The 27656-nt window shown below is 42.3% G+C and overlaps 1 protein-coding gene across 1 annotated transcript; it reads right to left on the minus strand.

Annotated features, from left to right (window-relative positions):
* Positions 1-10991: 10991 nt before the first annotated feature.
* On the minus strand, positions 10992-19283 carry LOC128082145 (cytochrome P450 2J2-like). The gene is made up of 9 exons (XM_052686017.1): positions 19113-19283; positions 17793-17955; positions 17028-17177; positions 16012-16172; positions 15118-15294; positions 13851-13992; positions 12836-13023; positions 12334-12475; positions 10992-11269 (listed from the first exon to the last, which is right to left on the minus strand). The coding sequence occupies exons 1-9, from the start codon at positions 19281-19283 to the stop codon at positions 11091-11093; spliced, it is 1473 nt and encodes a 490-aa protein (XP_052541977.1). The 3' UTR covers positions 10992-11090.
* Positions 19284-27656: the final 8373 nt, after the last annotated feature.

Genomic DNA, 27656 nt, shown 5'->3' on the forward strand with positions numbered 1-27656 from the left:
TATCTGGCTATAGGAAATAAATGCCCACATAATTTTTAAAATTTATTTTGGAGGCAAGACCTGTGAAGGATGACCATTAGTATACAGGTATTTCTCAGATCATTTGCTCTCCTGTACTAAGTTTGAAATGTGTTGCATTTAAATACCCTTGGATACAATTCTTCTTGTTTTCTAAGTAAAGCCTTGCCCAAAATGACATTTCCTATATTGATATAAACAACAAAATCATAAACATTGCTTTTATTACTTTCCTGTGTTTGTTTTCCAATTGTTCGGCTGCCTTTTTCAGCATATCATTACTCACACAAGGAAGTGCCTTCATTGTTAAAAGAGAAATTATAGTTGCAATTAACACTAGCAGCCATTAGATGGTAATGTTTGCTCACCATTACGCTGAGTATTATGCTTGCCAAGTCTCACTCAGTGAGGCAGTTGAGACAAAGAATAGGCACTGCCTGGGGTATCTCATTTGACGTGGGTAGAGCATCATGAGTGGCCTTCAAAGTACTCACATACTACTGATAGCTGCTAGAGTGTGGGTTCTTCATAATTCTGCACCCATAAATCAGAGATCAGTTTTGAACTCTTCAACCCTGGGTAGTTGAGAAAGACTTAATTACAAGGAGGGAGGGAAGAAAATGTGGTGTTGTCTTGCACAAAGGATTAGGATTTCAGATAGCAACAGCATCAGTTAAAGCTTGTGACTCTATGGAGTAGGAGATAAGAATTTCTGAACATCTGTTCCAGGGACGAATAAAGATGTTTGCACGTGGTTTTTCATCTTCTAAATGTATACTTAATACCAAAACTTATGTAACTATATACGTACACGTATGTAACTGTTTACACAGAATATGTGATCTTTTTTTTTTCTAAGCTGTTGTAGCACTTTGTATGATGAATTCTCAAAAGATGAAGAGGCATCTTTCTGCATTTGTGATTTCCAGGGAACTGGTGAAGACGGACTGTCTATAAAGCTGGGAAGAGTTTGGTTAGGCAAAGTCTCCACATGTGCACTGGCTTCTGCAATTTGTTCTCAGGAATCCACTGTCAGTGTTGCGCTGCTGAACCCACGTCTCAGGAACATCTGTAGGCAGAGCTGCGTCACTCTGGAGGTAGGTGCAGGCCTCCTCCTTTGCAATTGTTGGAAACAAAGATGTTCCCAGGCATTGTGAAATATGCTGACCATACTGACAACTCATGCAAATATGATCAGGTGCCTGGTTGCTGTCACTTGATTTGGCCAATGACTGCTTTCTGTAGGCGAGAGTAATTTGAAGAATGGCTTTCACAGCATTTGGAAGTGTATGCTTTTACCTTAATTAATAGCCTAAATAAGGTGGAAAAAAACAAAAACAAAAACAAAAACAAAAACAAAAAAAACCAAAACCAAGTGCTTGAATCCATGAATTGGATTCTATCTAGTACCCAAAGAACTGCAGAATCTGTGGTTTTTTTTGTATATGCAGGAAAATAGGGAGCCTTGATGATGATGATCTCACACTGTAGTACATGAAATGTCACCTAACCACAGTTCTGTGCAGCTTCTTACTTATTTAGACATTTAGATTCTAAACTATCCACTTCATTGTTTCACAGCATGTATCAGCTTAAATAATAAGTGACACTTGCAATGCCCACCCCAGATCAGCAAAATTCTTCTCAGCCCAGCCTTCAAAATCTTAATACCACTGGTAACAAAGCTTTTCTTTGTCCTATCCACTAAAAGCAGTGTGATTCATTCCTATCCCCAACAGCAAGGATGGACCTGGAGCAGGAACAGCTCCAGCATGCTGCAGTTTCTCTCACTTTGCTGCACCTACAATGGCCAAGCCTCTAAGGAAACCTTCCAGAGCCTCAGTGTGCCAAGACATAATCAGCTGATGGCAGTCTCACCAAAATAAGGACTACAGCAAAGATTCAGCCATCAAGGAAATAAACTTTGCTGCCTCTCTTTAATGAGTTTTGCTTATTCTTCCTGTTTCCTTCCCTTCCACCTTGTAGCTTGTACTGTAGTTACAGGCTTCCCAGGCACTGTCTTTGACTGGGTGACTGTCCAGTGAATTGCAGCATTTGCTACTATTACTACAATCTCTTTCCATTCAATGCTAATCCTTTCTAAAGTCCCACTGGGAGACACATGGTTGGAAGTTCTAATTGGAAAGGTCATTGTTCAAACTGAAGCTGGGGAAGAGCAGAAAGATACTTTTGCCTTTGAGCCAAGATTATATTAGGAACAATTCATGAGTTTGGAAGTCCAGTGTCCACAGAATACCAGTGAAAGGGAGAGGTGTTGATTCTGGAGGCCACCTGGATGTTTAAAAATGTCAAAGAAATCCAGACAAGATGACAACACCCACAAAAATTCGACTTCCAGAAAACATTGCTGTTCTCTCCCTCCTCACCCAGCTGTGACCTGCTATTCCCACAGCCCTTTGCTCCCAGATCTGCTCCCTCAGGCCAATCAGAGCATTTGGACAGTATGTGCAAGTGAACCATGTCCAGTTCCAAGCAAACACAGATGGGCTGCAAAAGAACGCAGCCCTTGGACAATGCACAGAGTGAGCAGGAAGAATGGAAGAGGTATCACAGTGAGGATAAGACTGATATCCTGCTCTGAACATTAGAAAACTAGTTCAGTTCCCTGCTGAGCTACATACAAATCTCGTGTGATTCTGAGCAAGCTGCTTCATGTGATTTCATTTTATAATCAATCTGCAATCTACCTAGAAGCAAGATGCCTTGAAAACAAATGGTCCCATCCCCTTGTTTCTCTTTCACCAGGGTTGCATCTTGCGACCAGACAGCCATAAACTGGGTGACTTCATCCAGCTGATCTAAGGGAAAGCCTTTTGTTATTGGTTGCAGGAATGGGTTTCTGCTAGCTCAGCAGTCTGAACACGCTCACCTCCTGGCTGCTGTCTCACTACTGCAGCAGAAGCAGAGTGAGAACACAGTCAAGGACAAAGTTAGCAGAACCACCCCTTTTGGCACACCCTGGTTGATGGTTTTAGCTGCAGCATGAATCTTTATTGGAATTCCTTACTCCTCACAGTCCCTCCTACTTGAATTTTTCTTATGAACGCATTCTCAGTTAAATGCTCCGGTGACCAGAAGCAGAGAACTACTCTGAACAGAAATTATATTAAGCACTTTGGTGACAGTTTCTAAATAATGCACTGAAACATTCTCAGCTAATTGCCTCTCACTTAACTGCCAAGTAGCATAAGGATGGATGTAAGTTTGGTCAGTATCCCCATGATGGGTGGGAGTCAGGGCTTGACCTTTGGGCACCAGTGCTGTCATGCATTCCTAGCTCACTTTCTGCAGATGCTCACCTTCAAATGAGACATTAAAACTCCATCCTTACTGCAGATTTAACCACTGACATGTAACCCTTCATGTGATCAGCAGGAAGTTTTCTCCTGTGGGCTAGCACCCATGTGGGGCACTTTAGTCATGGATGGGAAAAATCCCTCCTCTTTTATAAGAGATGCATCTTTTTCCAATAATATTCAATGAAATAGACCACTCATCAGTAGAGAAGGACCTCTGTGACAGCTGTTGAAAGCAGCATTTATGCCACTTTGACTGTGACTGTTTCTGAATTAAGTGAGAGTGTCCTCTCACAGTCCTGTTACGTGCCACCTTTTTTGGCCTTCCTTCTGACTCTCAAAGAATGGAAAAAAAGAGTGAATACTTTGTGCAAGGGTACAATGCAACAAGATGAAGCTAACAAGCCTGGATGCATCTGTGATTCTCAGCAAACCAAAGATGTGTTTGTCTACTGCCAAGGGTACGAATTTCCATGTGGATGCAGTTTTACAAATGTTTACCTTTGCACTTCATTCGTAATGTCTTTGTGCTGACCTTGGTGTGCTCTTTGAGAGAGCACCATCCAGATGGTCTTACGTGGGACTTGTTAGTTTCTCCTTTTCTCTTGGCTGAGACAAAATATGGAGCCGTGCCCACTGCAAAGTAGCCAGTGTAGTTCATCTTGCTGCCAAAAAGAGGTCATGGAGAACCCAAACCAGATTGTCTTCATCAAATCACAGAACTGGGGTTGCCTTTAATCTTCTGACAGCATGTGCAGCCATCATCCAGATGACTTCAAGCTGTGGTTCACAGAATCTGTGTTTTTTCCAAAACATCTGAAAGATCTAACCTGAAAGACTGCAAAAGAAAGAACCCTTTGAGTCTCTTGACCACTGGCAGGCTGTCTGTAGAGACTTTTGCTACAGTGCCATACAGTCAGCTGGGATCTAATTGCTGCTGTAGCTGGCTTGCAGCCTTTTCTGCTTTCATGTTTTGTCCTGTGGCTCATTCCTGGATTCTTTGTATTTTCTATTGATCATATTCCATTTGTGTTGTTCATATTTTTAATTTTCTGTCCCTTGGAGGACTCTTTTGTATTAGGCTTTTTACACCTCCAGGATACAATCTTCAAGCAGTTTCTTCCTTGGTTCTCCTGCAAAGAGCTGCATACAACCTAAGGTGCTTACAGGAGACTGGGAAATAGTACCCAAATTAAGACCTTCATTCACTCTTCCTCTGAGTTGTGTTTTCCACATGTTGCTCATAGGAAAATAACTGCTTTGAGGGCGAGAAAAAGTCTGAGTAATCAGTATTTTCCAGACTCTGCTATGTAAGGCCATACCAATGCTTCTTTTGAGAGTGATAACAGACGAAGAAACCCAAATCTAGTGAAAGCATGCAGAAATGGCAGTTTGGGTGATAAGCAGATAGGTAATCCTCTGTCTGAAACACAAATCACAAAGAAATAGAAACAAAACTTTCTAAAGCAGGGGTGAAGCTGCGTCTTTTATCTTTTTTTTTTTTTTTTTCTCCAAATAATCTTGCTGTATCATTTCAATCAGTATTTTCAAGAAAGTTTATTTCCTCATTCCTCTGTAGTGATAAGATCAACTCTGCATGCTCTGCTACACATCAGCATTTCAGAAGAAACTACCTATAAGAGCCCCCTCTGCGGGAGTTCTGAGTGCTGATAGATGACAGTATGGGCTGTTCCCTGGTTCACCAACCTATTCACACTCAACAACACTGCAGGTGGGTAAGCTTCTCAAGTCTTACCTGGCACTTGATCATAAAGCCCTGAAAACTCCTTGCAAACTAGTGGTGCCTTGTGGATGCCCAAATTGGCCTACTGGCATCCCATAGGGCTGATATTTAATGTTACCTGGTGTGGATTTGTCCCTATAGAGACTTCTCTGATTCACCTGAATACACAGCAGTTAGCAAAGCTCAGGATTAAAAGAAAAATGCTGAATTCTGGTGATTGCAGTGTTGGAAATGATCACAGAAATCATGAAGGTGGAGAAAACAAGTGAAACAGATCCCTTGTGCAGTGTGATTCCAGGTCTCCTCTGGGTCTTCTCTTCATTGCCTTATCTATCAGGCAAGAATGGCAGGTCCTACCTCAGACCAGACCCCATTCTGAGTCTCCATGGCTCTGATGACAATACCTGACAGCCCCTTGAATCTCCTAAGGGCATCTGAATTCTCCATTCTGCTCCATATGTTTCATAGCATTTGTCCCCATTGCAGCTTGGATTTTAGTGGCAGGCATGGGCAAGAATACCAAGGAATCGTCCTCTCAGCTGATATGCTCATAGAACTCACTGAGTTGGAAGGGACCCACAAGGATCATCAAGTCCAACTCCTGTCTCCACACGCTGCCTTCTTGTGCATTGGCTCTGTGCTCTCTGAACTCCTATGGAATCATAAACTCATCCCTCAATGTTCTTTTGTAAATCCATTGAACTGGATTGTACTCACCCGAGCTTAAAAAAAAAGCAAGCAAAACCTGTTGCCTCTGTAAGATTTGATCTCAGAGAGGGCATCCTCATGATACAGCTGATCAGGTGCACTTCACAGTGCATTGACCTCCTGTGCTGAGTTACCATTAAGGAGAAAAAGGGCATAGTTATGTAATTTACCTTAATAAATGAGAACAACTTCTAACGGTGTGATTTAAAGCTAGAGAGACATCTCAAAATTCTTGGGTGTAAGGATGAAATGAAACTCACTGTACGACAGAAAAAGGTTAAAGAACTGATATTTTTAGGTATGCTTTTGATCCACAAATCTGATCTCACCAAGTGACTCACTGTCACAAATCATAGCACCCAGATCTCCAACCATTTGGCTTACATACCCAGCTGTGTTGGTTGCAGTGCTTTGAGTTAATTTGGCAGAGCCGTTCTTCAGACCATCTTTTATCCTCCAATCCCTACATCATATGGCTTAGCTGATCTGTCTGCTCTATAGTATGAGCTGTTACAGACACACAGAAGTTATATTCCCTACACATACTCTCAAGCAGGTGCCTTTGCTTTATTCCTCAGTGCATTTCTTCACATGCAGCTATAAACCTCTTGTTTTCACTGAGCATTTGAGCTCAGTGTGATTTTTGCAGGTATATTAACTGCATTTTTCCCAAATTGGAACTGAAATATTTTAACACTTGACCTATCTCCAGCTCTCCATTAACTAGTTCTTTAATGACACTGAAGCAGGTTGTTTCCTGAAATTTAAGTCAGCTGCAAATGGTATTAACATGATATTTCACAACAGTAAGAAACAATGGGCATAGTGTAGAAAGAAGAGGCGGGCAGACAATGACATTTACAGCATATTAATTTTATGGGGAGGAATTTCCTCATCTTGGGTTATCCTCAGTTCCCAGTTCAGGCTGCTCTGACAGCATGAGCTTGAATGCAGATCTCACATCTGATGATTCGTGGCTTCTTAACAAAGCATTACAGGAAATGTGTGCAGCCCCGATTCGATCAGCGCATTATCTCTTGTTTTGACCAGAAATTTCACCAAAGAAAATCTGATTTGCCATTCACAATGTTTTTTTATCACCTGAAGACATCTAGCAAATGAATAAATTAAGCTTTGAAAAGAGCCAGCAGCAAGACTTTCACTCAGAGGGAAGTGGATAACATTAAGTGCATTTCAGCTCACGTTTCAGGGTTCCCAGTTGAATGACCATCTCTTTCCAGTCTCAGCTATGTTTCAGCAGGCACGTGGTCAAGGTTTTGCTTGGAAGTAAGATTTTCAAACGGAAAATAGAAGATTATGGCAACAGATTGAAATGTGGTATATTGAACCATTTTAATGTGGAGTGAATGGCAGAAAGCATAAGCACAGCCATTCTGTGCCAGGTGATAGTTCCACTAGTCAGTGCTCCATTTTGGCAGCACACAACAGGCATTAAGAAAGGTTGTTAGAACGGGACAAATGAGAAGCACTGCGTCGGTGTGAAACAGCCCAAAGGGAATTTTCCTGCTGAAAATTCATCCGATTAAATTTGAACAGAAGCAAACGTTCAGAACCTTCAGCAGTGAGGAGTTAAATAGCTTACCAACAAGACGTGCTGTGCCACTCCTTCTGGTTCTTTTAAGCCATCTCCGTCTGTGTTGCATTTGATACCTTCCATTGGAGAGATGGTGAATGTTTCTCCTTCTGCTGGCTGCTGTGCGCACAGAATTTTTTAGGCCTCAAAACTACAGAAAAAATTTCCCAAATGTGCTATGGTTGTACAACAGAAGGATTTTTCAAAGTGGAATCCCATCAGTGTCAGTTTCCTGCACTACAAGCAATCGATTCACAATTTCATACGCAGGAGCATCAACAGGGACAACACACCTGAGCCTTTGACACATGCCATTTTCCTAAACAGCTTGTTGAACAGAAGAGAAAACATTTGGTTTTAATCTTCAGAAGGATGCAAACTCTACCAAGCTTTTATACAAGGTTCTTTTTGTCTCTACTTGCTGCTTTCTCCTTTTGCCAGGATAAATAGTTTGCCCTGAAGTTCAACACACCACCTGCCGTAAGGTTGTTAGGCTAATCATAGAATCATTAAGGTTGGAAAGACCAAGAAGATCATCTAATCCAGCCATCAGCCCATGTATGTGACTGCTCTAGACCACATCCCTCAGTGCCACATCTCCATGGTTCTGGGTCACAAGCAGAAACAGTGACCCCCCCCTCCACCTCCTGGGGCAGCCTGTGCCAATGCACCACCACTCTTCCTGAGAATAAATTTTTGCAAGTATCTAGCCTGAAATATTGGTATCTTGGAAAACCCTCCCATGAAACAAAAACAGAAGAAAAAAAATAATTAGTAGAGGATGTCAGTATCAGACAACTTGGCAATGTTGTCCTTAACTGGAACTTTTGCAGTTCTAGGCACCATATAAAGTTGGGCAGCTCTCTCCTCTCATGTCCAGCAGTATAAATCCTGTAGGCTTCTGCTTTCAGACTCCTGCTGTCCTGCAAATATTAAGCAGAGCAGCCACCTCCTTGGTTCTGTGACATGATCTGGCTTTTTCCCAAAGGAATTGTAGTGGTTTAAAAAACAATAGATCCAGCTGGGATATTTATCCACTTGAATAAATGCCTGCAAACTGGTTTCAAACTCTTCTAAACCATATTATTAAGGATGACAAAGCTACCACAACTCGGAGACTTGAGGCTGTGGTTGACATTGATAATATTAAAAAATAGATGGGGTGGAGGGTTAGTCACTTCACTTAAATGTTACACCACCCCAGTCATCGGCACCAGGGTGTATGCCTTCCTACCTGGCAGGTCTCTGATGGTGTAATGCAGGTGTGTGCCTAGGGTCTGTAACCAGCGATGACAAGGGGATCAGGAAATAATGCAGCACTTGAAGAGGCAGGAGGGGAACGGGAAGGGCTGTGGGCAGGGGATGAGGGAAGCCAATTGAACCAACTCAGTTTCCTTCAGATTGGTTTGTTTATTTTGTGCCAAGCACAGCCAGGCACAAAGCTCTCATGGCTCACTGTACTGGGGCACATGGAGTCCACCTCTAGGAGCCACCAACAGAGTGCTAAAGGACAGTAGTAACCAGGGATCCCTGAAAATAACATGGCTAAAAACCCTCAGCACAACATGGAAGCAGTGGTTTCTTCCATGGTCCCACCACTCACTGTTATTCTATCTCTCCAGCTCCTGGCTTGGAATGACTTCAGCTGTGTCCTCATATTCTGCACATCTCTCAGCCAGTCTAGGAGCTGGGTGTCTGCAACTCTGGACAAGTACAGAGAAAATGATCACTGGGAGGGAAAGCAGAGCTGTTCTCGAAGAGAGTCTCAGAGGACATAATGTTCCAGTCCATGAGAACATGTCTTCTCATTAAGCCTCTTCAGTGAGTAGCAAGATGACAAGAAGAGTGGGCAAAGGCAGCAAGAGATGTAATTCATACAGCATGTAGTCAGCAGGCTGGATTATTCATGGCAGTTATTGCTATTGTGAAACCCACTACTGTTCTGAGTTCCTTTCCAGCCTGCTGATACTGGGTTGCGGTGGAGCAGTGCCAGGATCTGGTCCATCTCAGCATGACTTTCAGTAGCTATCACTTCTTTTTAGTAACATTCTTCTCCATTTTAAACTTAGGAAGTTCATATGTACCACAGTGATTTAATTCCAAATAATTTATACCCCAGTATAAAAAAACTTGTGGTCCTCATACAAGTTTAATGCTAAGTTTATAGCGGGGATTATAGCTTTACTGAACTCCAAGATTTGAATCCTTTTCAAAAGTGATTTGGACTCAAGAACACTAGCAATTTGCCTTGTCATAGCTACAGATGAACTTGGCTGTCACCTCCGTGCTTAAGCTGTCTGTCTTGAATAGGATCAGTGCCTATAAGCAACTACGTTAGAAAAAAGATCTTTCAGAATTCCTGCATCAAATCTTCATTTATATTTTCTTACTCTGAGCTACCATCAGTGCCTCTGTAGTTACTATGGTGTCCTTTTTATGGTGTAGAACCACAAAGAAGGAAAAAGGATATCTTCCAAACGCCACCTATAACTCACTGGTTGTAATTTTCAGCTCATCACTGATGTGTCGATAATACTTGTGCAGAAAAGTGTAAGAGGGCACAGAACCTTGGTGTGATGAAAGGGTATGTAAGTGGTGGGAAACCAAAAGAGAAGGCAAATCCTGAAATAGAGTTTATGTGGATAAGGAGTGAATGGGAGCAGGAACTGAAACTTGTGAGGGAGAGATTGCAATGAGATTGAATGGAGGACTGGAAATGCAGTACAGGTTATAATGAAGAGAAGGGCCCAGAAAGATGGGAAACATCTGCGTGTTTAGAAAGGCTCCAGATGTTTAGAAAGGCTTCCAAAACCTCCACGTTCCTCTGCTATGAACAGTTAGCAGTGAAATCCACTGGCAAAGCGAGTATCTCGCCCTGCAATTAATGCCTCTTCCAAGCAGGGTTGATAAAGGTCTTCTACTGCCAGTTACTGTGTTCATTCAGTGAGCGAAGGTCTGATTACAGAGCTGAAGGTCCCAACCTTTTAGTAACCCAGACAAAGTCAGCATGATTCTACATCATAAAAAACAAATTTTTAAAAATGATAAAACAAACTGGTAGTACATTATTACAATGATTATACTGCTGAGTTGCACATTCACACTGTTAGTAATCGTGAAATTTCACTTGAATTCACACTGACTCTTTTTGTCTTATCCATGGGAGATGCTTACCTCAAACTCAGACATTAATGCACTCATATTCCAATGTGTTCCCATTTTATTTTCTTTTATTTCCAACCTGCCAACAAATTAAAGTGTCTCATGATAGTAAAACCAAAGTAGGCCTTTAAATGTGCACTTTCCAGAGTCAAATGCCTTGAGGTCAGACTACTCATAGAAATGATGCCTGCTCAGCTCTTGCTGAGGTCTTCTGTTTAGTCACACTGACATTTGCTCAATAGTGAGCTCCATGGCAATCCTACTTGGCTAGGACAGGCAGGCACAGAATGCAATCTTCACAACTGGGAGCCATGGTGTCTTTCTTCAGATGCTCTCCAACAGGGAAAAAAAATAATAGATGCTTGCAAGAATGCCTGGGACCTTCACAAGGACCATACCAGAAGTACTGGTGGTCTGGATCTTGGCTTGTCTCCACTTCCTGAATAGTGCTGCGATAGACTAATGTCAATATACTGGTTGATCAAAGAACATTTATATGTCTGAGAGGAAGTTCACTGAGGTGCAGGTGGTCTGTGATGGCCGCAGCCTAGCGTGGGATGGCACAAACCTTGTAGGGGTGGGGCTGCAGCGTGCCCCCAAAAATGGGCTCCGTGTTGATGGTCGTCACTCCCTCAGGGAGCCGGAAGGTGAATGCCCGTAGCAGGTTGGCAAAGAAAATGAAGAGCTCAGTCCTTGCCAGATGCTCCCCCAGACACACCCGGTGCCCTGCGGGAGGAAGAAGGCAAGGACAGTGAGATCTAGGAACTTATTTGACAGTCACTTTTTTCATTCTTGCCGTAAGCAAAGGGAACTGTTTTGTTCGGGGCCAGGTTCTGAAAGCCGCAGAACTAAAACTTCCTGAAATGCATCATCAAACGAAAAGCCCTGAGGTATCACCGTCATTTCTTTCTCAATGTGGCTGAAAATGACTTTCCTCTTATAGGATGTTTTGAGCTTCGTGGTCAGTCCCAAAGAATCTGCCAGTAGTTTGTACATGCTTTCTTAGTGACTTAAAGTCAGTGGGTCAAAATTGCCTAGCAACGGCGTTTGCATCTGAACAAAGCTTGGTCATGTGCAGGCAAAGCAAGAGGCCTACAGTTAATTGACCAAGTGTTTCTTCCTGGAACCAGCGGGTATGAATGGCACAGAAACCATATAAAGTAAACAAGTGAACAATACATTCACATTTCCAGATTAGTAGACAAATAGAGGAAAAACAAAAGCCAGCTATTCCATTTGCACTAAGAAACCACTCCTGGAAAGGCACTTAAGTGACTACCTTGCTATGTCAGCAGAGATACTAGAACCAGACTGTCAGAGTAAGAACTTAACTGCTGAATGTGATTCCAAACTGTGCTTTTATCTTGCTTCCCTTATTTTGCAACTGGATTTTTGGTTCTGTAACTAGAAACTTTGTATATGAGGATGAATTTCTGTTTTTTCTTTCAGCTTGTTCCTTTGGAAGGGATTGCAAGGAATTCCAGCACACAGGAGACACATTGTTTATCAGGGAAAAAATACATCTGAAGAATAATACAGGAAAAATAAATCAGCACCAATGGATGACTGCAACGTGCTACAAACCTAGGGAGTTCAAGTGGCATTCCCACTGCAGTGTCCTAAGAGCACTGTGGGGCCTGACAGCACAGAATTGTCAGCAGATACCGAGTCAGTACTATCCTTTAAAAGCAGCAAATAGTAGAGATATACGGTGCTGTCTGAAGCAATACTCACTCTTCTGTATCCTTCGTCTAATCTACTGGGGCCTCTCAAAGTGCTGGTGTACTTACCTACCGAGAATGGTAAGAAGGCGTCTCGATTTACAAAGCTTCCTTCTTTATCCAGGAAATGGTCAGGGTTGAACTGTCGAGGTGTCTCCCATTGCTCGGGATCATAGAGAACAGATGCTATGTTTGGAATAACGATGGTGCCCTGCAAGGAAGAAACGACTGATACGGTTCTGTTGACTCACTTCACCTATCAGTTACTACTGCCTCACTGTCATTTCTTTTCAGTGAGCGGATATCATGTGGTTAGAGGATTATCCTCCTAGAAAATGGGAGCTGTTAGTCATTTTTTATTGGAAATTATCAGTTCCAGCCCTGCAGCCATGTCAATGGGAATTAATAGTATTGATTTTGGTACAACGGCATGATGGTGACCGCTTCTACTGCTAGTTTTAATGACACTTCTAGTGGTAACCCACAGCAGGTAACCAGGGGCCATACTCCTGGGTTATGTGGAGAACAGCTTATAGGCAGAAGAGGTGATGTTAAATTGAAATATCCATACCTTTTTGACAGGGTAACCCAGCAATGTTGTGTTCCTCACACACACCCTGGGCAGACCAACAAAGACAATGTTGCTGAAGCGCTGGATCTCATGGATCACAGCATTCGTATAGGGCAGCTTTTTCCGGTGCTCATAGCAGATGGTCTGGGAGGGATCCAAAACAGCATCCAGCTCCTTCTGCACTTTCTCTATGGAGAAATATTCACCATTTGAGATGGGAAAAATGCACCAAATGTTTCAATTGTTTTTTTTTTTTCTTAGAGAAATAGGAACATTCAGTATCTCAGCATAGTATATGAAGTCTTTAACATACAATATCTCAATTTAATATGTGAAAGTAAAACTCAAGAGAAAAACAAAACAACAAAAACTGTGTGGCCCAGAATCATAACCAAGGACCACACTTATCCCAGCTCTGATGTTTCCTCTCTGCATCCTTGGTTAGTGTAGGATGTGTCACTCAGCTTCAGATTTTGAAGGTATGTAGGGATTGCTTGGTTTCCTTTTTCTCAAAATCTAAATCTTTCTTTCAAAATGTACATAAACATCTCGGATACTCTCAGTGCGTGAGAGGAGTTAAGCAGAGTTGATCCAAGTATGGCAATGCTGAACAAACACCACTAAAATCAGTCTAACCCTACAGGAAGAGGCAGCTGACTCTGTCAGAACCACAAGCCTTCCTCAGGGCAGCTGGCAGCCCTTTAAAACTTGCCAAGGTTTGGCCAACTAGTTTGGCCAGTAAGAGATCATGGAATCCGGTGGCATGTTAGGAGTATTGGTGTGCTTAGCACTGTGCTGTGCCAGAAATGGAAGAGAACCATTCAGCCACCTGGTTTGGTCAGCTCAGAGGACAGGGCTCTGTTTTCTTCTGCTGCTGTAATTTTAGCAAGTTGGCTTTAGTGTTCTCAGAGGGTCAGAGCCAAGCTCATCTAATGGCTTTTGTGCATTCAACTCTTCACATTCCGCCATTAACAGTAGTTGTACTCACAGTATCTCACAGAAAAATCTCTCTCACCTTGGATATCTGGATAAACTACCATATAGAGCAGTCCCCAGTACAAGGTTGTGCTTGAGGTCTCTGATCCACCGAGGAAAAGATCATTTATAACATGCACCAAGTTGTCTTCATCATACTTGGGCTTGTCCTCATCTTTAGACTGTAGATTATGATAAAAAGTTGAAGTTAAACCATAAAAGTTAGATCATCCTTCATGTCTTCTGCCTGAGAAGCAGCTGAGAAACATGCACAAAGAATATTCAGAGTTACAGTTTTTGACTATGAGGTACTAAGAAATGAACCATTTCTCAAATGTACATTGTAAGTCTGCATTGCTCTTTTTCGTGAGATGAAATATTATTTCATTGTAAAAGAGAAAAGAAACAGGCAGGCTTACGCCTGTTGACTAAGGGATGAGGTTTATTGGGCAATATTGGGCAATACATGGATGGTTGGATTTGGTGATCTTAGAGGTCTTTTTCAAACTTAACAATTCTAGGATTCTATGCAAAAAGTAGCAGCAGCTTTTACAGTTTGTCCAGAGTGGACTTCTAAACATGTGGCCCACAATGTGTTACTCTCTGTGCCTTGGTCTCCACAGTAAGATATCAAACAGGGCGGTAAATAAGAAACAATAAAGCATCTGAACAAAAGAATCTTAACAAGAGATGATGACGATCGTGTCCTCTCTCAGTTTAGGATAGATGTCAAGCGGTGGAAAAAAGGTATCCAAGTATTTTTTATATTTTATATTCTTATAATGAGTAAAAGAGAAAACCATTAGAGAAAATTCAGGTGAAAAGATGCATCTTTGCCTCTAAAGTGTTTATTTTAGTAAATCTTGTAGGAGTCACTCATATCTATTGTAAAAAGGATGCATGACCTTCTTCCCGAGCCCATGTGCCAACACTGAGAACATGGCAGCCTGACTAGCTGAAAGATGATGACCAGAGGTAGTAGCTACACATACATCATCACCTCCAGGAGATATTTTTTAGGTACCTCAAGTTGCTTCTTAGCTTCCAAAGGTATTCCAAAATGACAAAGTTTGAATCAGAAAACACTGTGTCCTTAACAGAGCTTCTCTAGCTCATGGGACACTTCCTGCTAGAGAAATGAATAACCTGGGCAGGGAGGAAGAGAAGCAGGCTTATTACGGCATTGTTTGTGTAAACAAGCCTATGAAATTCAACAGACTACAATAAGGCTTCAGAATGGCTGATTTCCTTGTCTGTTTGGCCCTACATACTTCATCACTGTGCGACCAGGCAGAACGAACACTTACTTTCTCTATCTCAGCCAGATAAAAGTCAATGAAATCCCGCGGTTCATCTGGTGTCCCTCTCTCCACATGTCTTCTGACCTCCATCCTTGAAAAAGAACTCAGGACATCATAGCAAGACAACACTCTCTTATGAGGACCGGGGAGACGGCACATCAGCCAGGGGAGGATTTCATACAGCTGCAGGAGTGACACACCAGCAGTGGTTACACACCAGAACCCAGTAAGGCACTTCTCTGGATCTGAGGGAAGGTATTGCTGGTCCCATTTGCCTTTTTCATCCTGTTATCTGTTAGTTTACACCAGTCTCTTTTCCGTAATTAATTACACTAATGTTATAAGCTCGTAGCAGACATTTGTCTCATTACTTCCTGACACAGTTTATAGTTTGTCTTTGCACTGTGCAGTTTTAGAGAGTATCTTGAACCTTGTCTGAAGCCTTCCGTATTACTGAGGCAGGACTAAAGAGACGTTCCTTCTATCTTCTTAAATAGCAGCTTTATTACAGGTGACCTGAATAGCATTACTATCACATGATAGATTTGTTGAAGGTTTACTACCTCATCAACATTTTGGTTTCCTTTTTCCTACAAAACTCAAATATCAGTGGAATTTGTCATGGCATTGAAAATCCCCATTACCCAGTTTATTCACTGATGAAAACATCAAAATGTAACTCACGGAGAAAATTCGGATGCAAAGTTGGCCTTCATTGTATCTTATGGGGGCTACCTAACAAAAAATCTCAGACAAAACTTGAATCTTGGGACTGTCAGAGAACATATGTGTTATTTTTGTGCTGTTGCAAAAAGTTCTTCATGTACTGAAGACCTATTTTTGTAACTGCCCTTTCATTTCTGACCTACTTCAGAAAAAAACAACCCGTTATTTACGCACCTGATAAATGAAGCTGCCTGCAAAACTAAATATCTTCTCTGTGGCACTGATCAGCTCGTGGAAGGTTTTGTCCTCATCAGAAAAGTGATATCCAAAAACCACGGCACAGATTACATTTGAAATAGAATGGAAAAGAGGAAAAGAAGGGTCCATAGGTCTTCCTGCAAACACAGTAACTAGAGTTCACTTTCAGTGTTTTCTTCAGCTGTTCCTTACATAAACAGAACAAGAAAATAATAGAGATTGCATAAAATTCTCCATTTACTGAGCTGGGGCATGAATGAGGACAGATGTGGCATAAATGTGAATTCACAAAAATAATACATAGTCTTGGAGCATAGCTCTAAAACAATCTCATAGCCCTTCCTGTGCTAGGGAAAGCTAAAGAGGCAGAACAGATGGATAGAAACTGCGAACAAAATGTTTATATACTCTCCACATCTGAAACTGTAGTTATTTCTGATGATTTTTTTTAGAGATATGAGACAGACATCTGTCAAAAATGTTTTGGATGGAAGTGATCCTGGCTTGGATGCTACACTGAGCCAGATCATCTGCTGAAGTTCCCCTCTCACCTCCTACTTTTGGGTCTATTGCCAATAGTCATTTAGCCAGACAGACACTAAAATCCCCAATTTATGTCATGGCACTTGGCATCGTTGGGATTTAGAAAAAGGACTCATCTCTGCAATACTCTTTAGCTACCTACTGTGGAAAAGTCATGATTGACTTTGCCACGTAATTCAATGACACCACGTTATTGTTCATTCAGTAAATGATATATAAATGATAAACCCAAGGAAGAGGGATTTCAGAAGTTTGCTACTTCAGTAAGTTTAGAAAGAGTTTTTTAAGAAATTCCCACTTGTAATAACAGACTCAGTCTGCTTTTCAGGCTTCAGTGAGTTTGGATATCCCTTTCTGTACCCACTCTGACCCTAGAAAGAGGATAAGCTTTCATGCTGAAGGTATGGATCCAGGACTGAAAAGTGTATAATTTCACAGCAAATAGATACCTTTCAGGTTCCTAAAGAGCTCCACCAGGTGAGCAGCCTCCTCTTGCACTTGGTACTCCAGGCCTTTTTTCCCCATTCCCAGGTTGCGTAGAGTCATTATACCAAAGCGTCTCTGCTGCTTCCACGAGCGACCACTTGCCAGTAAAATACCTGAGAGCATTCCCTGGCATATTAACATTTACCATAGACACAAACGATTCACTTAAAAATAGTATATTGTGAAATATATGGAGTAAATCAGGGAACACACTGTGATAAAAGTATATGGAGTAAATCAGGGAACACACTGTGATAAAAGTATCTTTAGGTGGTCAAATTTCAGTAATCACAAATCATAGCCCAGTATATCCAAACTACATGGAAGGTGTTTGGCAGCCACATGTATTACACGTAGTTGCCAAACCTACCAGGATGCTGTGTGTCCATGGAACGTGCAGCAAAATCCCTTGCAGCAGGATAGATTATTCCATGAAGAGAGCGAGATTGCTGAGTCCTGAGCTAGGATTGCACACATCTTGAACACAGAGAAAAAAAGTCACCTAGAAATAACCTGATTTGGAGTGTTTCTCAGGCTTGGGAAAGCTCAGGACAAAAGGTATCACGACGAATAGCAGGCGATGCATGAGGGCTGATAGGGGATTTGGGCAGCATCCATTGGGAGAGCATTCTGAATGGGAGGGTAGAGGGTTTGACAAGGCTGAGGCAGAAGTGCTTGCAAAGTCAACATTACTCTGCATTATTTATCCTTGTGAAGAAAAATCTCACCTTTTCCTTTGGCCATTGCTTTGAGGAAAGGAGATACCATTCTCCCAGCAACATCTTCAGGGTGTGTCGTCATGCCATCCTTCACTGCTTGAAATCCATTCAGTATGATCACCGGGGTCCACCCAAACCACAAGGTATATATGTTGCCATAAGTTTTTGCCAGCTGTAGATGGGAGAGTTGCCAGAAGAGAACACGTGAAGCTCCATACACCTCCAGTAGATACCACACTTGGTATTCACTGGCCAAATTTGTTCACTGGCCAGTTTCATGCTGTGAACATCATCCCTATGAATAGAATTACAGCTAGAAGCAGACTTGCTTTTCTGAGAATGAAGCTTCCCGTAGCCAATCTTAATGACCCTGGGGAAGTGACTTTCCTTTCAAAGCACAGGCTGCAGCAACATGGCACCAAAACAAAGGAAACTTCGCATTTTAGGTTGTGTCATATCCAGTCCCAAAGTCTGTACTAGTTAATAGAACAGCCACACTGTGCACATCTCAGGGGTTCTGTGCCTCCAGGTAACCCTTCTGTTGCAAGAGGAAGCCAACCGATTAAACCTGCTTCCTCTGTGTGCTCCAGGAGAGAAGGTGGAACAACAAATTAGTCAACAGCTCTGCAGTGTGTTGCAGCTAAGTCACAATACAGAGAGCACTGACCATTGGAGACAGTAGAAACCCCCAAACAGAGACAAGAGTATGACAGAAGAAATTCAGTTAATAATGGAAAAAGAGCTTCATGCAAGAATGGGACTCTACTCCCACAGTGATACAGAAAAGATGGTAGACTCTGTGTAAAGCACCACCAGAATTATATCCACTTGGTCACAGCAGTCACTTATTTCTCCTCAAGTAACACATTTGGAGTTAGAATCATGGAATCACAGAATGGTTTGGATTGGAAGGGCACATTTAAGATCATCTAGTTTCAGCTCCTCTGCTATAGGCAGTGACACCTCCCTGCTGAGTTATCAGCAGTGGAGAAGCATCTTTTTAACTCAGTATTCTCCTAGCTAAATAATGAGTCAGAAACTCTATCCACAACTTTGTTTGGTTCTTAAGAATCACTGAGGACTGAGCTTATTGTGAAGCCAGTTCATTTCACATAACCTGAATATAGGAATCAAGTTCATCTTCATACATATATATAAAGATGAGTTGGAGTCAATGATCCCTGTGGGGTCCCTTGCAACTCAAGATATTCTATGATTCAAACTTTGTCTGCCCCTCTCCTAAGAGTAACAAATGTCATTTGGTTGCTAATGTATCAGCTTTAAGTTGTGACAAAAATTAACCAATTAGGAGTATCTGAAAATAAATACCTCCATCAGAAGATCCCGATGAAACTGAAAGTTCAAGTGCAACAAGTTTCCAAGCAATGGGAGAGGAGTTGGTCCAGGAGGGAATTGCTGGCGTGCCTTTTGCAGTTTGAGAAACTGAACACTTAATAAAAAAATTACCAAAATGACTAAAGCTTGACTAATTGTCAGCATTTCAAAGCTGATTTTTCAGCTTAGAGTACTGCAGCTTGGGAAAGGTGATCTTCCTCCTCGTTACGCCAGTTTTTGCAGACTGAGTCCTATAGAGTCTCAGTTCTTTCCCTCCCTCTGTCCCTCCCTCTTTATCACTGCCTACCCTTTTCTGGCACCCCATCTATTCCCATTACTCAGATCAGACTGATCACTGACCAGAGCCATACCAACCTGTCTGTAGGTAGCCAGAACCTGAAAACATGGAATGACTTCTGCTGAAGCCTTGGAAACCTTAAAACATACATAGTTGTTCATCTCCTAGTTACTGAATTCAGATTATGAGAGTTACATGCCAGAATGTAAATAGTAGGTTAAACTTCACTGGTGTTTTAGTCTCAAATGTTATTTATCTTTACACGTAGTTGCAAATTTGGATTTGCCTGCCAGTACACAAATAGCATTTTCCTCAAGTGAGGATTAATGACGCAAAGATAATGTTTACAAACATACATCACAATGTCAAAACATAAAAATTATGCTGTATCTAGCAATTAAATATAAATTTCTAATTGCTATTAATTTCTATTTTTTAGTACATCCCTTCTGTTAAGGGTTTTGTTACCCTTGGTTTATTTTCTACAGTTTCAATCACAGTTTCAGAGTCCTGGCTATGATGACCATTTGTCAGTAAGTTTACAGAACACGTCAAAAATCCATCATCTGCTAACAAAGGGATTCACACCTACTGCACAACACAGAAGGGGGAAAGCATAGTGTCAATTATCAGGGGATCTTATCTTGCATTGGAAAGAGAAAGCGTCTTTATTGAAAAATGAAGCACAAGCCTGAACAAGAAACTGCCCTGTCCTCCCACATACATGCAGTATTTTGCAAACCTGGCAAATTAGGGAAATAAGTGACTCAGTGATATCATTCTGTCTCCTTCACTTTGCCCAATGCTGCAGCTATAGTTCATACCTTTATGCCTGCACTGTACAGGGAAGACAGAATAGAAAAGTCATTTTTTATGACCTTATCTATGCAAAGCTAATAAGTAGACTCATGCCTCCTCTTCCAGACACAATCAGCAATATTTATTTGCAGGACCAGCGTGGCCCGGGTCCCATCACTACCTTTAAACAGTCCGTGTGCTCAAAACCAGGATGTCCAGGAGTTTATAGAATCATTAAGGCTGGAAATGACCTCTGGGAGGATCTAGTCCAACCATCCACCTACCAACAGTATTGCCCACATCCCTCAGCGGTTCTGGAACACCTGTAGGGAGTGACTCCATCACCTCCCTGGGCAGCCTGTGCCAATGCACCACCATTCTTTCTGAGCAGTTTTTCCAAAAAAAAAAAAAAAACCAAAACAAAAACCCACCAACCCACACAAGACTTAAGGATGGGTGTATAACTTCAATTCACTTTATACAGTACTAACAATAAGGAATGATTTCATTTCTCTAGTTCCCCAATCTATCAAGCAGCTCAGGGTGGTTTATCATTATTAACCACACTTAGGATTTGTCAAAGAAAAGATATTTATTCCTATAACCCCTACAGGATTATTTATATTTAAAATTTGTAACGGAGCTGACTTGCTAATCAGACAAGTATTAATACCCCTACATTTGCACAGCATGAACTTAAATTATAGTCAGCTGTGAAACATGAAAGGCAGAATCAGCCCAACTCAGTAATATAATTACTACACTCCGCTTGTAGCAATACATTATCCCAGATTAGTACAAGTGGAGCTGTACCAACTCCCACTGCCTGCCTTCAGTTTACACCTCTCCTTGTAAGTCCTTTGCAGTCAGGTATTCACAACTCCCCAGAGTCGTTAATCAGTGTGTGGCAAACAAAAGAAAAACAACAGGAGGTACAATACAGGGGAATGCTGAGACAGAAGTGGCCAAGTGGGCACCGCAGAGGATTACAGACTGGCATGTAACTGTGGGAAGACATCACATCCTCCGACCAAACCTGAAGTGGTGACAGTTCTGAGCCTTCAATTAATCACACTGCCATTCCTGCTTCTCCCCTTGCAGACTTTATCTCGGACTGGGTTGCTTTCTATGACATCCCAGGTTTTACAGCTTGACTCAGGATCATAAATAAGCCTCCCAAATACTTTGGAGAAAGATTTAGTGAGATTTCTGTATTTAATTTTGTATCTTTTAAAGGGGAAAAAAATGAGTTAATAGCACAGCAGCTCAATAACCTCCCATCACATCCGCACTCCTAAATCTCCAGCTCGATGGCAGCCAGCAGCCTTACAAAGTGAAGCACTAACCACATTAAGCTGCTAAAAGAAGAAATCTGTTTTGCTAAGGCAGCAATGCGACAGTGGGCCATGTAAATGGCCAGAAGCTGACTCACACCTTTCTTGCCTGCTCAGGGAGTTTTCCTCCTTGCTTCCAAGGACAATGGGGACAAGCACTGTGAGGTGTTCATACAAAGAGAACAGGAGAGTTGCACACCATGTGTGGCAAGAAATTCCCTTTAAAATTGATCTTACAGAAGAACTGTGCCCTGACAAGCCCTGCTAATCTGCCCTCCCTCCCAGCAGCTGCCGCCATGCTGTTTCTTTGCTGATTTTCTGCCAGTTCCCTGCAGGAGGGAGGGACACATTTAATCAATGACCTTGTTTATCTAAACCTCCTGTGGAAGAAAGCTCTCAGACAGCGTCACATACGGCTCTGCCATGCAGCTGCCTTCCAGCATCTACAGCACCTCTGCTCATGCGACTTTCGAGAAGGATGGAAAGCACTCTCAGCAGCTTTCAGCATTTACCAATTATTTACAGATCAGAGGTAACGTTGGGTGGCAGCCACAGATGCTATAGAACAAACAAATGTGCAAGAGATTAGCAGTCAACACTGGCACGGAAAACGCAGTCCTTCGGCCCTAAGTTTCTCAACTGATTGCACATGAAGCAACTGCAGCACATGGACACATCCCCACACTTAAGCAAAGGAAAGAAACAAAAAAAAAGGAAACGTGACCTAATTTTTATTTACTGTCCCAATAAAAAGATAACTGGGAATTTCCAGGCAAGACGATCTTACCTTTTCCTTTTGCAGGGCTTTGCAGAAATAGGCACAGCTCCTTTGTGGGCAACTTTGTGGGGCTGTTGCCAGGTGACTCAGCTCTGCCTTCGGCCATGGAGACCTCTCCAAAGTGATGCTGTTTCCCACATTTACAACCAGTTTCACCTCGATCAGTACCCAGAGTGACTCCAGTTAATAAAATACCCATGGGTAAATGGGAAGATTTCTTTGCTGACCAATGGGCCTTATATGCTTTGTTACTTTCCTTATCTTTCTTATCAAATACCTATAAAAACAGTAGGATAATTTCGTCTTTCTTTATTCTTGGTACTTCCAGTACACCTTCAGAAGGAGAACATTCTTCTAGACAAGACAGTCACAATCATATGATAATAATTTCTTTAATGAATAGACTTTTTGTCCCCAGAGATCCCTGTGATGTTCAGTTTATGGATGCCAAAAAGAGCTACATGACCAAATGAAACCACAAACGGACTTCAATCAGTGGCTGAGCAAGTCACTCCCAGGTCTGCAGTAATAAGAGGATGCACATGAAAGGAGGTAACGTCTCTGCATATTGTAATTGCAAGATAACTATGCCACGCAGTTCCACTTGAATCTCTACTCAGATTGCTGTTCCCATGTCAGAGCTCTGTTCAGACCCTTGTGTGCATAAAGTCTTTAATGATGTGCCACATCCTATCGGCAGCATTGCGTCAGTGCCTTGCTCCGTGAACAAATTGAGATGACAGAAGGCTTTGTCTGTTGCTTCAGGCCTTCATCCCTCTGCTGCAGGATTCTGATGCTGTCATGAGGAGTCAGGGAAGAGCAAGAAAATCTGGCCACATCAACAGAAAACTACTTTTTCGAGCTGGCTTCTCACCCTGAATGCCTGTGTAATGCTTGGCAAGTCGCAGTCCCTACCCTTCAGATGTAGCCAACTGCTAATTGTATGTTCACTTAATGGATGTCTGTCTTCAGACAACAAAGTTCAGGTCTGGAGAAGCACAGTTTACTCGCAACTTGTAGGAACTGCAGTTGTGATTTGAAAACAAATGCTTCTTTTTATATTACTTCAGTGTTTTGATGTAGAATCATAGAATTACAGAATCACCAAGGTTGGAAAAGACCTCCAAAATCATAGAATCATAGAATCATAGAATCATAGAATCATAGAATCACCAAGGTTGGAAAAGACCTAAAAGATCATCCAGTCCAACCGTTCACCTATTCCCAATAGCTCCTACTAAACCATGTCCCTCAACACAACATCCAGTCTTTCCTTGAACACCCCCAGGCTCGGTGACTCCACCACCTCCCTGGGCATCCATTCCAGTGCCTGACCACCCTTTCTGAAAAGTAATACTTCCTCATGTCCAGCCTGAATCTCCCCTGCCGTAGCTTGAAGCCATTCCCCCTGCTCCTATCACTGATGACACGAGAGAAGAGGCCGACCCCCAGCTCACTACAGCCTCCCTTCAGGAAGTTATAGAGAGCAATGAGGTCTGCCCTGAGCCTCCTCTTCTCCAGGCTGAACATTCCCAGCTCCTTCAGCCTCTCCTCATCAGCCCTGTGTTCCAGACCCCTCACCAGCTTTGTTGCCCTCCTTTGAACACGTTCCAGGGCCTCAATATCCTTCTTGCAGTGAGGGGCCCAAAACTGGACACAGTACTCGAGGTGCAGCTTCACTAGTGCTGAATACAGGGGAACAAAATCATCCTAACTGTCCACCTACCACCAATATAACCTCACTAAACCACGTCCCTTAGTGCCACGTCTAAACATTTCCTGAGCACCTCCAGGAATGGTGATTCCACTACCTCTCTGGCAGTGAGGTGCAGCCACTTTTCTCACCACTCTTTTGGAGAAAATCTTTTTCCAAATACCCAACCTGACCCTCTCCTTGCACAGCCTGAGGCCATTCCCAGGAAATGCTGTGTATACATGCAGTATTCTCTTCAGTGTAAATGTTGAGGATGAAGTAAGGCTGAATGCACCCACTGGGTGATAAGGGTGTTGAGATACCAAATGTGACCTGTGCCATTGGCAACGTCCGTCCTGCCCCATGGGTACCCTGTGAATAACACAGTGTGTGATCAAACAGTGAAATTTTAGCATGCCTCATAACGAAGGCTCCAGAGGGACCAACTTAAAACCATGAAGTAATACAGAATTTCCTAAAAGCCTGAAAATTCCAATATATGCTAGCTGGTATTCATAGAATCACTGAGTGGCTTCAAAGTCCACCCAACCCCAACCCCTGCCATGGACTTTTTGCCCCCCCACCACATCAGGCTGCCCAGGGCCCCATCCAACCTTGATGTCTCCAGGGATGGGGCACCCACAGCCCTCTGAGCAGCCTGTTTAACACACACGCAATCTGACAACTGCCAGTGGGTAGCAAGGCAGTTTGCTACATGCAGACACTCATTGCAGCCTGTTGGTAACGTGGCAGTCATCTTTTTAACATCTGCACTTGTAGCACAACCCACTTTTCAGGACAGGAAGGCAAGTGGAAAGGTGAGTCCTCTACCTTTGTTCACCAAGCATTTCAAGTTGGGCTGTGGAGATATTTTCTGCTGCTCAGATGCATGGAGTACAGAGATTTCTTTGATCCAGTGTTCAAGGGGAATCATTTTGACCAGCTCTGTCTTCATCTTCTTGTCAAACTCAGCCTAAAGAGCCCAGAAATTCTCAGTCCCATTTTCTCTCCTGCAGAAACATAACTGAATGAAATAATGAAAACGATGGAAAATAGCTAAAATTATTCTATTTAATAATTTCTGGTTTGCTTTTGTTTGTTTTGAATTATAGCAGAGTTTTTCTCTCTTGGCAATACTTAACAGCAAGGAAAGAATATTGGGAAGAACTTCTTCTCCAAAAGAGTGGTGATGCACTGGCACAGGCTGCCAAGGTTGGTGGTGGAGTCACCATTCCTGGATGTGTCCAGGAGCAGTGGAGATGCAGCACTGAAGGACGTGGTTAGAGGTGTGGTGGGGATGGGTTGGGGTTGGACTTGGTGATCTTAGAGGTCTTTTCCAGCCTCAATGATTCTATTTTATGATTCTATGAAAGGACAAAGGATGTTGTGCTCCTAAGCCTTGCTGTTGCAATTCCCACTTTACAAATAATTACTTTGTTTTTCCAGCATCTGGGCCTGGTGTAATGCCAGTGTCTCACCTAGCGAAAATGAGGATATATACGAGATATGTTTGTTTGGGAGCTTCCTCAGTGCGTTGCATTCCTGTATGTGGGAGACCATAAATACAGAGTGAATATGGACCTCTTATCTTGATCAGAGGAACGTGGTCACAGTGAATTACAGCACCGTACCCAGTAATCAAGAAAGCGTGGTGATGTATTGGCACAGGCTGCCCAGGGAAGTAGTGGAGTCACCATCCCTGGAGGTGTTCCAGAACCATGGAGACGTGGCACTGAGGGACACAGTTAGTGGTGTGGTGGGGGTGGGTTGGGGTTGGACTTGGTGATCTTAGTGGTCTTTTCTAACCTTAATGATTCTATGATTGTGTTCTATGATTCACCAGTGCTCTGTTATACCAAAATCTCCAAGAAACCTATTGAATGCATCATATCACAGCATTTGAATCTGTGCATTTGTGTGCAGCAGCTCCTTCCCATCCTGAACCACTCATGTTGATGGCAGATGAACACATAATGAGCTACTGTGCACCCGAGTGAAACTTGTAACTTTACAGCTAGCTCTTGCCAAACTGGTTCCAGCAAAGCAGGCACTGCTCTGTGCAAGGGACCTTTGCTGCCCTCTGCCTGGCTCCTCAGAGGATGCGCTGTCAAAATATTAAAATCAGACTTTTTTTTTCAGGATTTCAAATAACACCTCAGAATTTTCTTAATGAAATATTTCTGCTTTTTCCTGCTACATCTCTTATTCAAGAAAATCTGAATAAAATATTTTAGCTCTGGACATCAAACTGGAATGCTCTGGCTTTTCAGCAACTCAGAGCACTGCAAAATGCTCCATAGATGAGAAAGCATTTCTCTGCTGCAGTTTACTGATCTGTGAGAACTGTGATGCTCAAGAAAGATCTCCACAGAAACTCCACAGAGAAAACTAGCAACCCTGATGGACAGATGTTAGAACAGGGTCACCCTCACCTCCCTAACTATCTGCCATTAAAAGAAATAAGAAGAAATACCAGTGTTATCACAGCTTTCACGCAAGCATGAAAGTAATAAATTCAAATACAAAGGTGTTACTTTTAGGCTTCCATGAATCATGACGAGTTTGGGAATGTTTCTCACCTTGATGCATGCAACAATTTGGGATCTGATAGCTTCAAGAAATTGGGCTGCACGAGGCTTGGGGTTTGTGCTAACTACCAAGGTCTTTGATTAAATGCTGAATAGAACTAGATATAGAAATAAATCCCACTCAGTTTATCCTTTCCATTTGACAGTGTGCCATCCATTCCCAGTATTCCCAGTTCTCCATTAAGTTTTGCAAAGCTTCAGTCTCCTCACTTTTCCCTGGATTCTTTCTGAGGTTGTGTCACAGCCACGTTAAAGAGCAGTACACTACATTAATGCCTTTTCTCCTAAAACCAGACCTCTAGCCACACCATCAGTGAAAACGTTAAATAAACATCATATCACGTTAATCCAGCATTATTTGGTGATTACAGATTTTTCTGTTTCCCTCCCAGTCTTACCATACGATTCTTTTTGCCAGGACATTCTGAGGGGTGCCATCAGGCTGATTTATACCTCTGCAACTTCTCCTACCTCCCGAAGACAAACAAACGTTTGACCTTTTCCCATCCTCCACAGGTTCTCACAAACAGTTGCTAATTGCTCTGAGGTTGGTACTGCTCCCTCAGTGCCCTGGGATGAATCAGCCTCGCCAATGTGAAAACATCACATCAATCCCGTTATTTTCTAACTTCTTCTCCCTAATCTAGACAGAAATCTTCCGTGAACGTCCCTGACGTTACATGTATTTGCCTCTGGATCAACACTACCATTTTCATTAATAAAGAAAAAAAAAAATACAGAGGTATTAAATTGTCCATCTCCCAAAGCCTTCATGATATCCTACAGTTCTAAGGGACCACCACTTTCTTTGGTCTTCATTCATTGTCACATTTTGCAGTTGATCCAGAAGGAAGCAAGCACTGCTCCATGGCAAGTTTAACAGGCAGACAACTAGAAAAGAAATAACTGCAGTTACTAAAGGAAGTTACTCACTCCTCCCATCTCCTTGCTGCTTTATCAGTCTTCCAACTGATAATGGGGAAAAAAAAAATGATTGTACTAATTCTAATGCTCTCTTCCCAGAAAGGCTGTAATTTTTTTCCTCACCT

Source organism: Tympanuchus pallidicinctus, unplaced genomic scaffold (genome assembly GCF_026119805.1).
Source record: "Tympanuchus pallidicinctus isolate F22 unplaced genomic scaffold, pur_lepc_1.0 scaffold22, whole genome shotgun sequence".
Taxonomy (NCBI): Eukaryota; Metazoa; Chordata; class Aves; order Galliformes; family Phasianidae; genus Tympanuchus; species Tympanuchus pallidicinctus.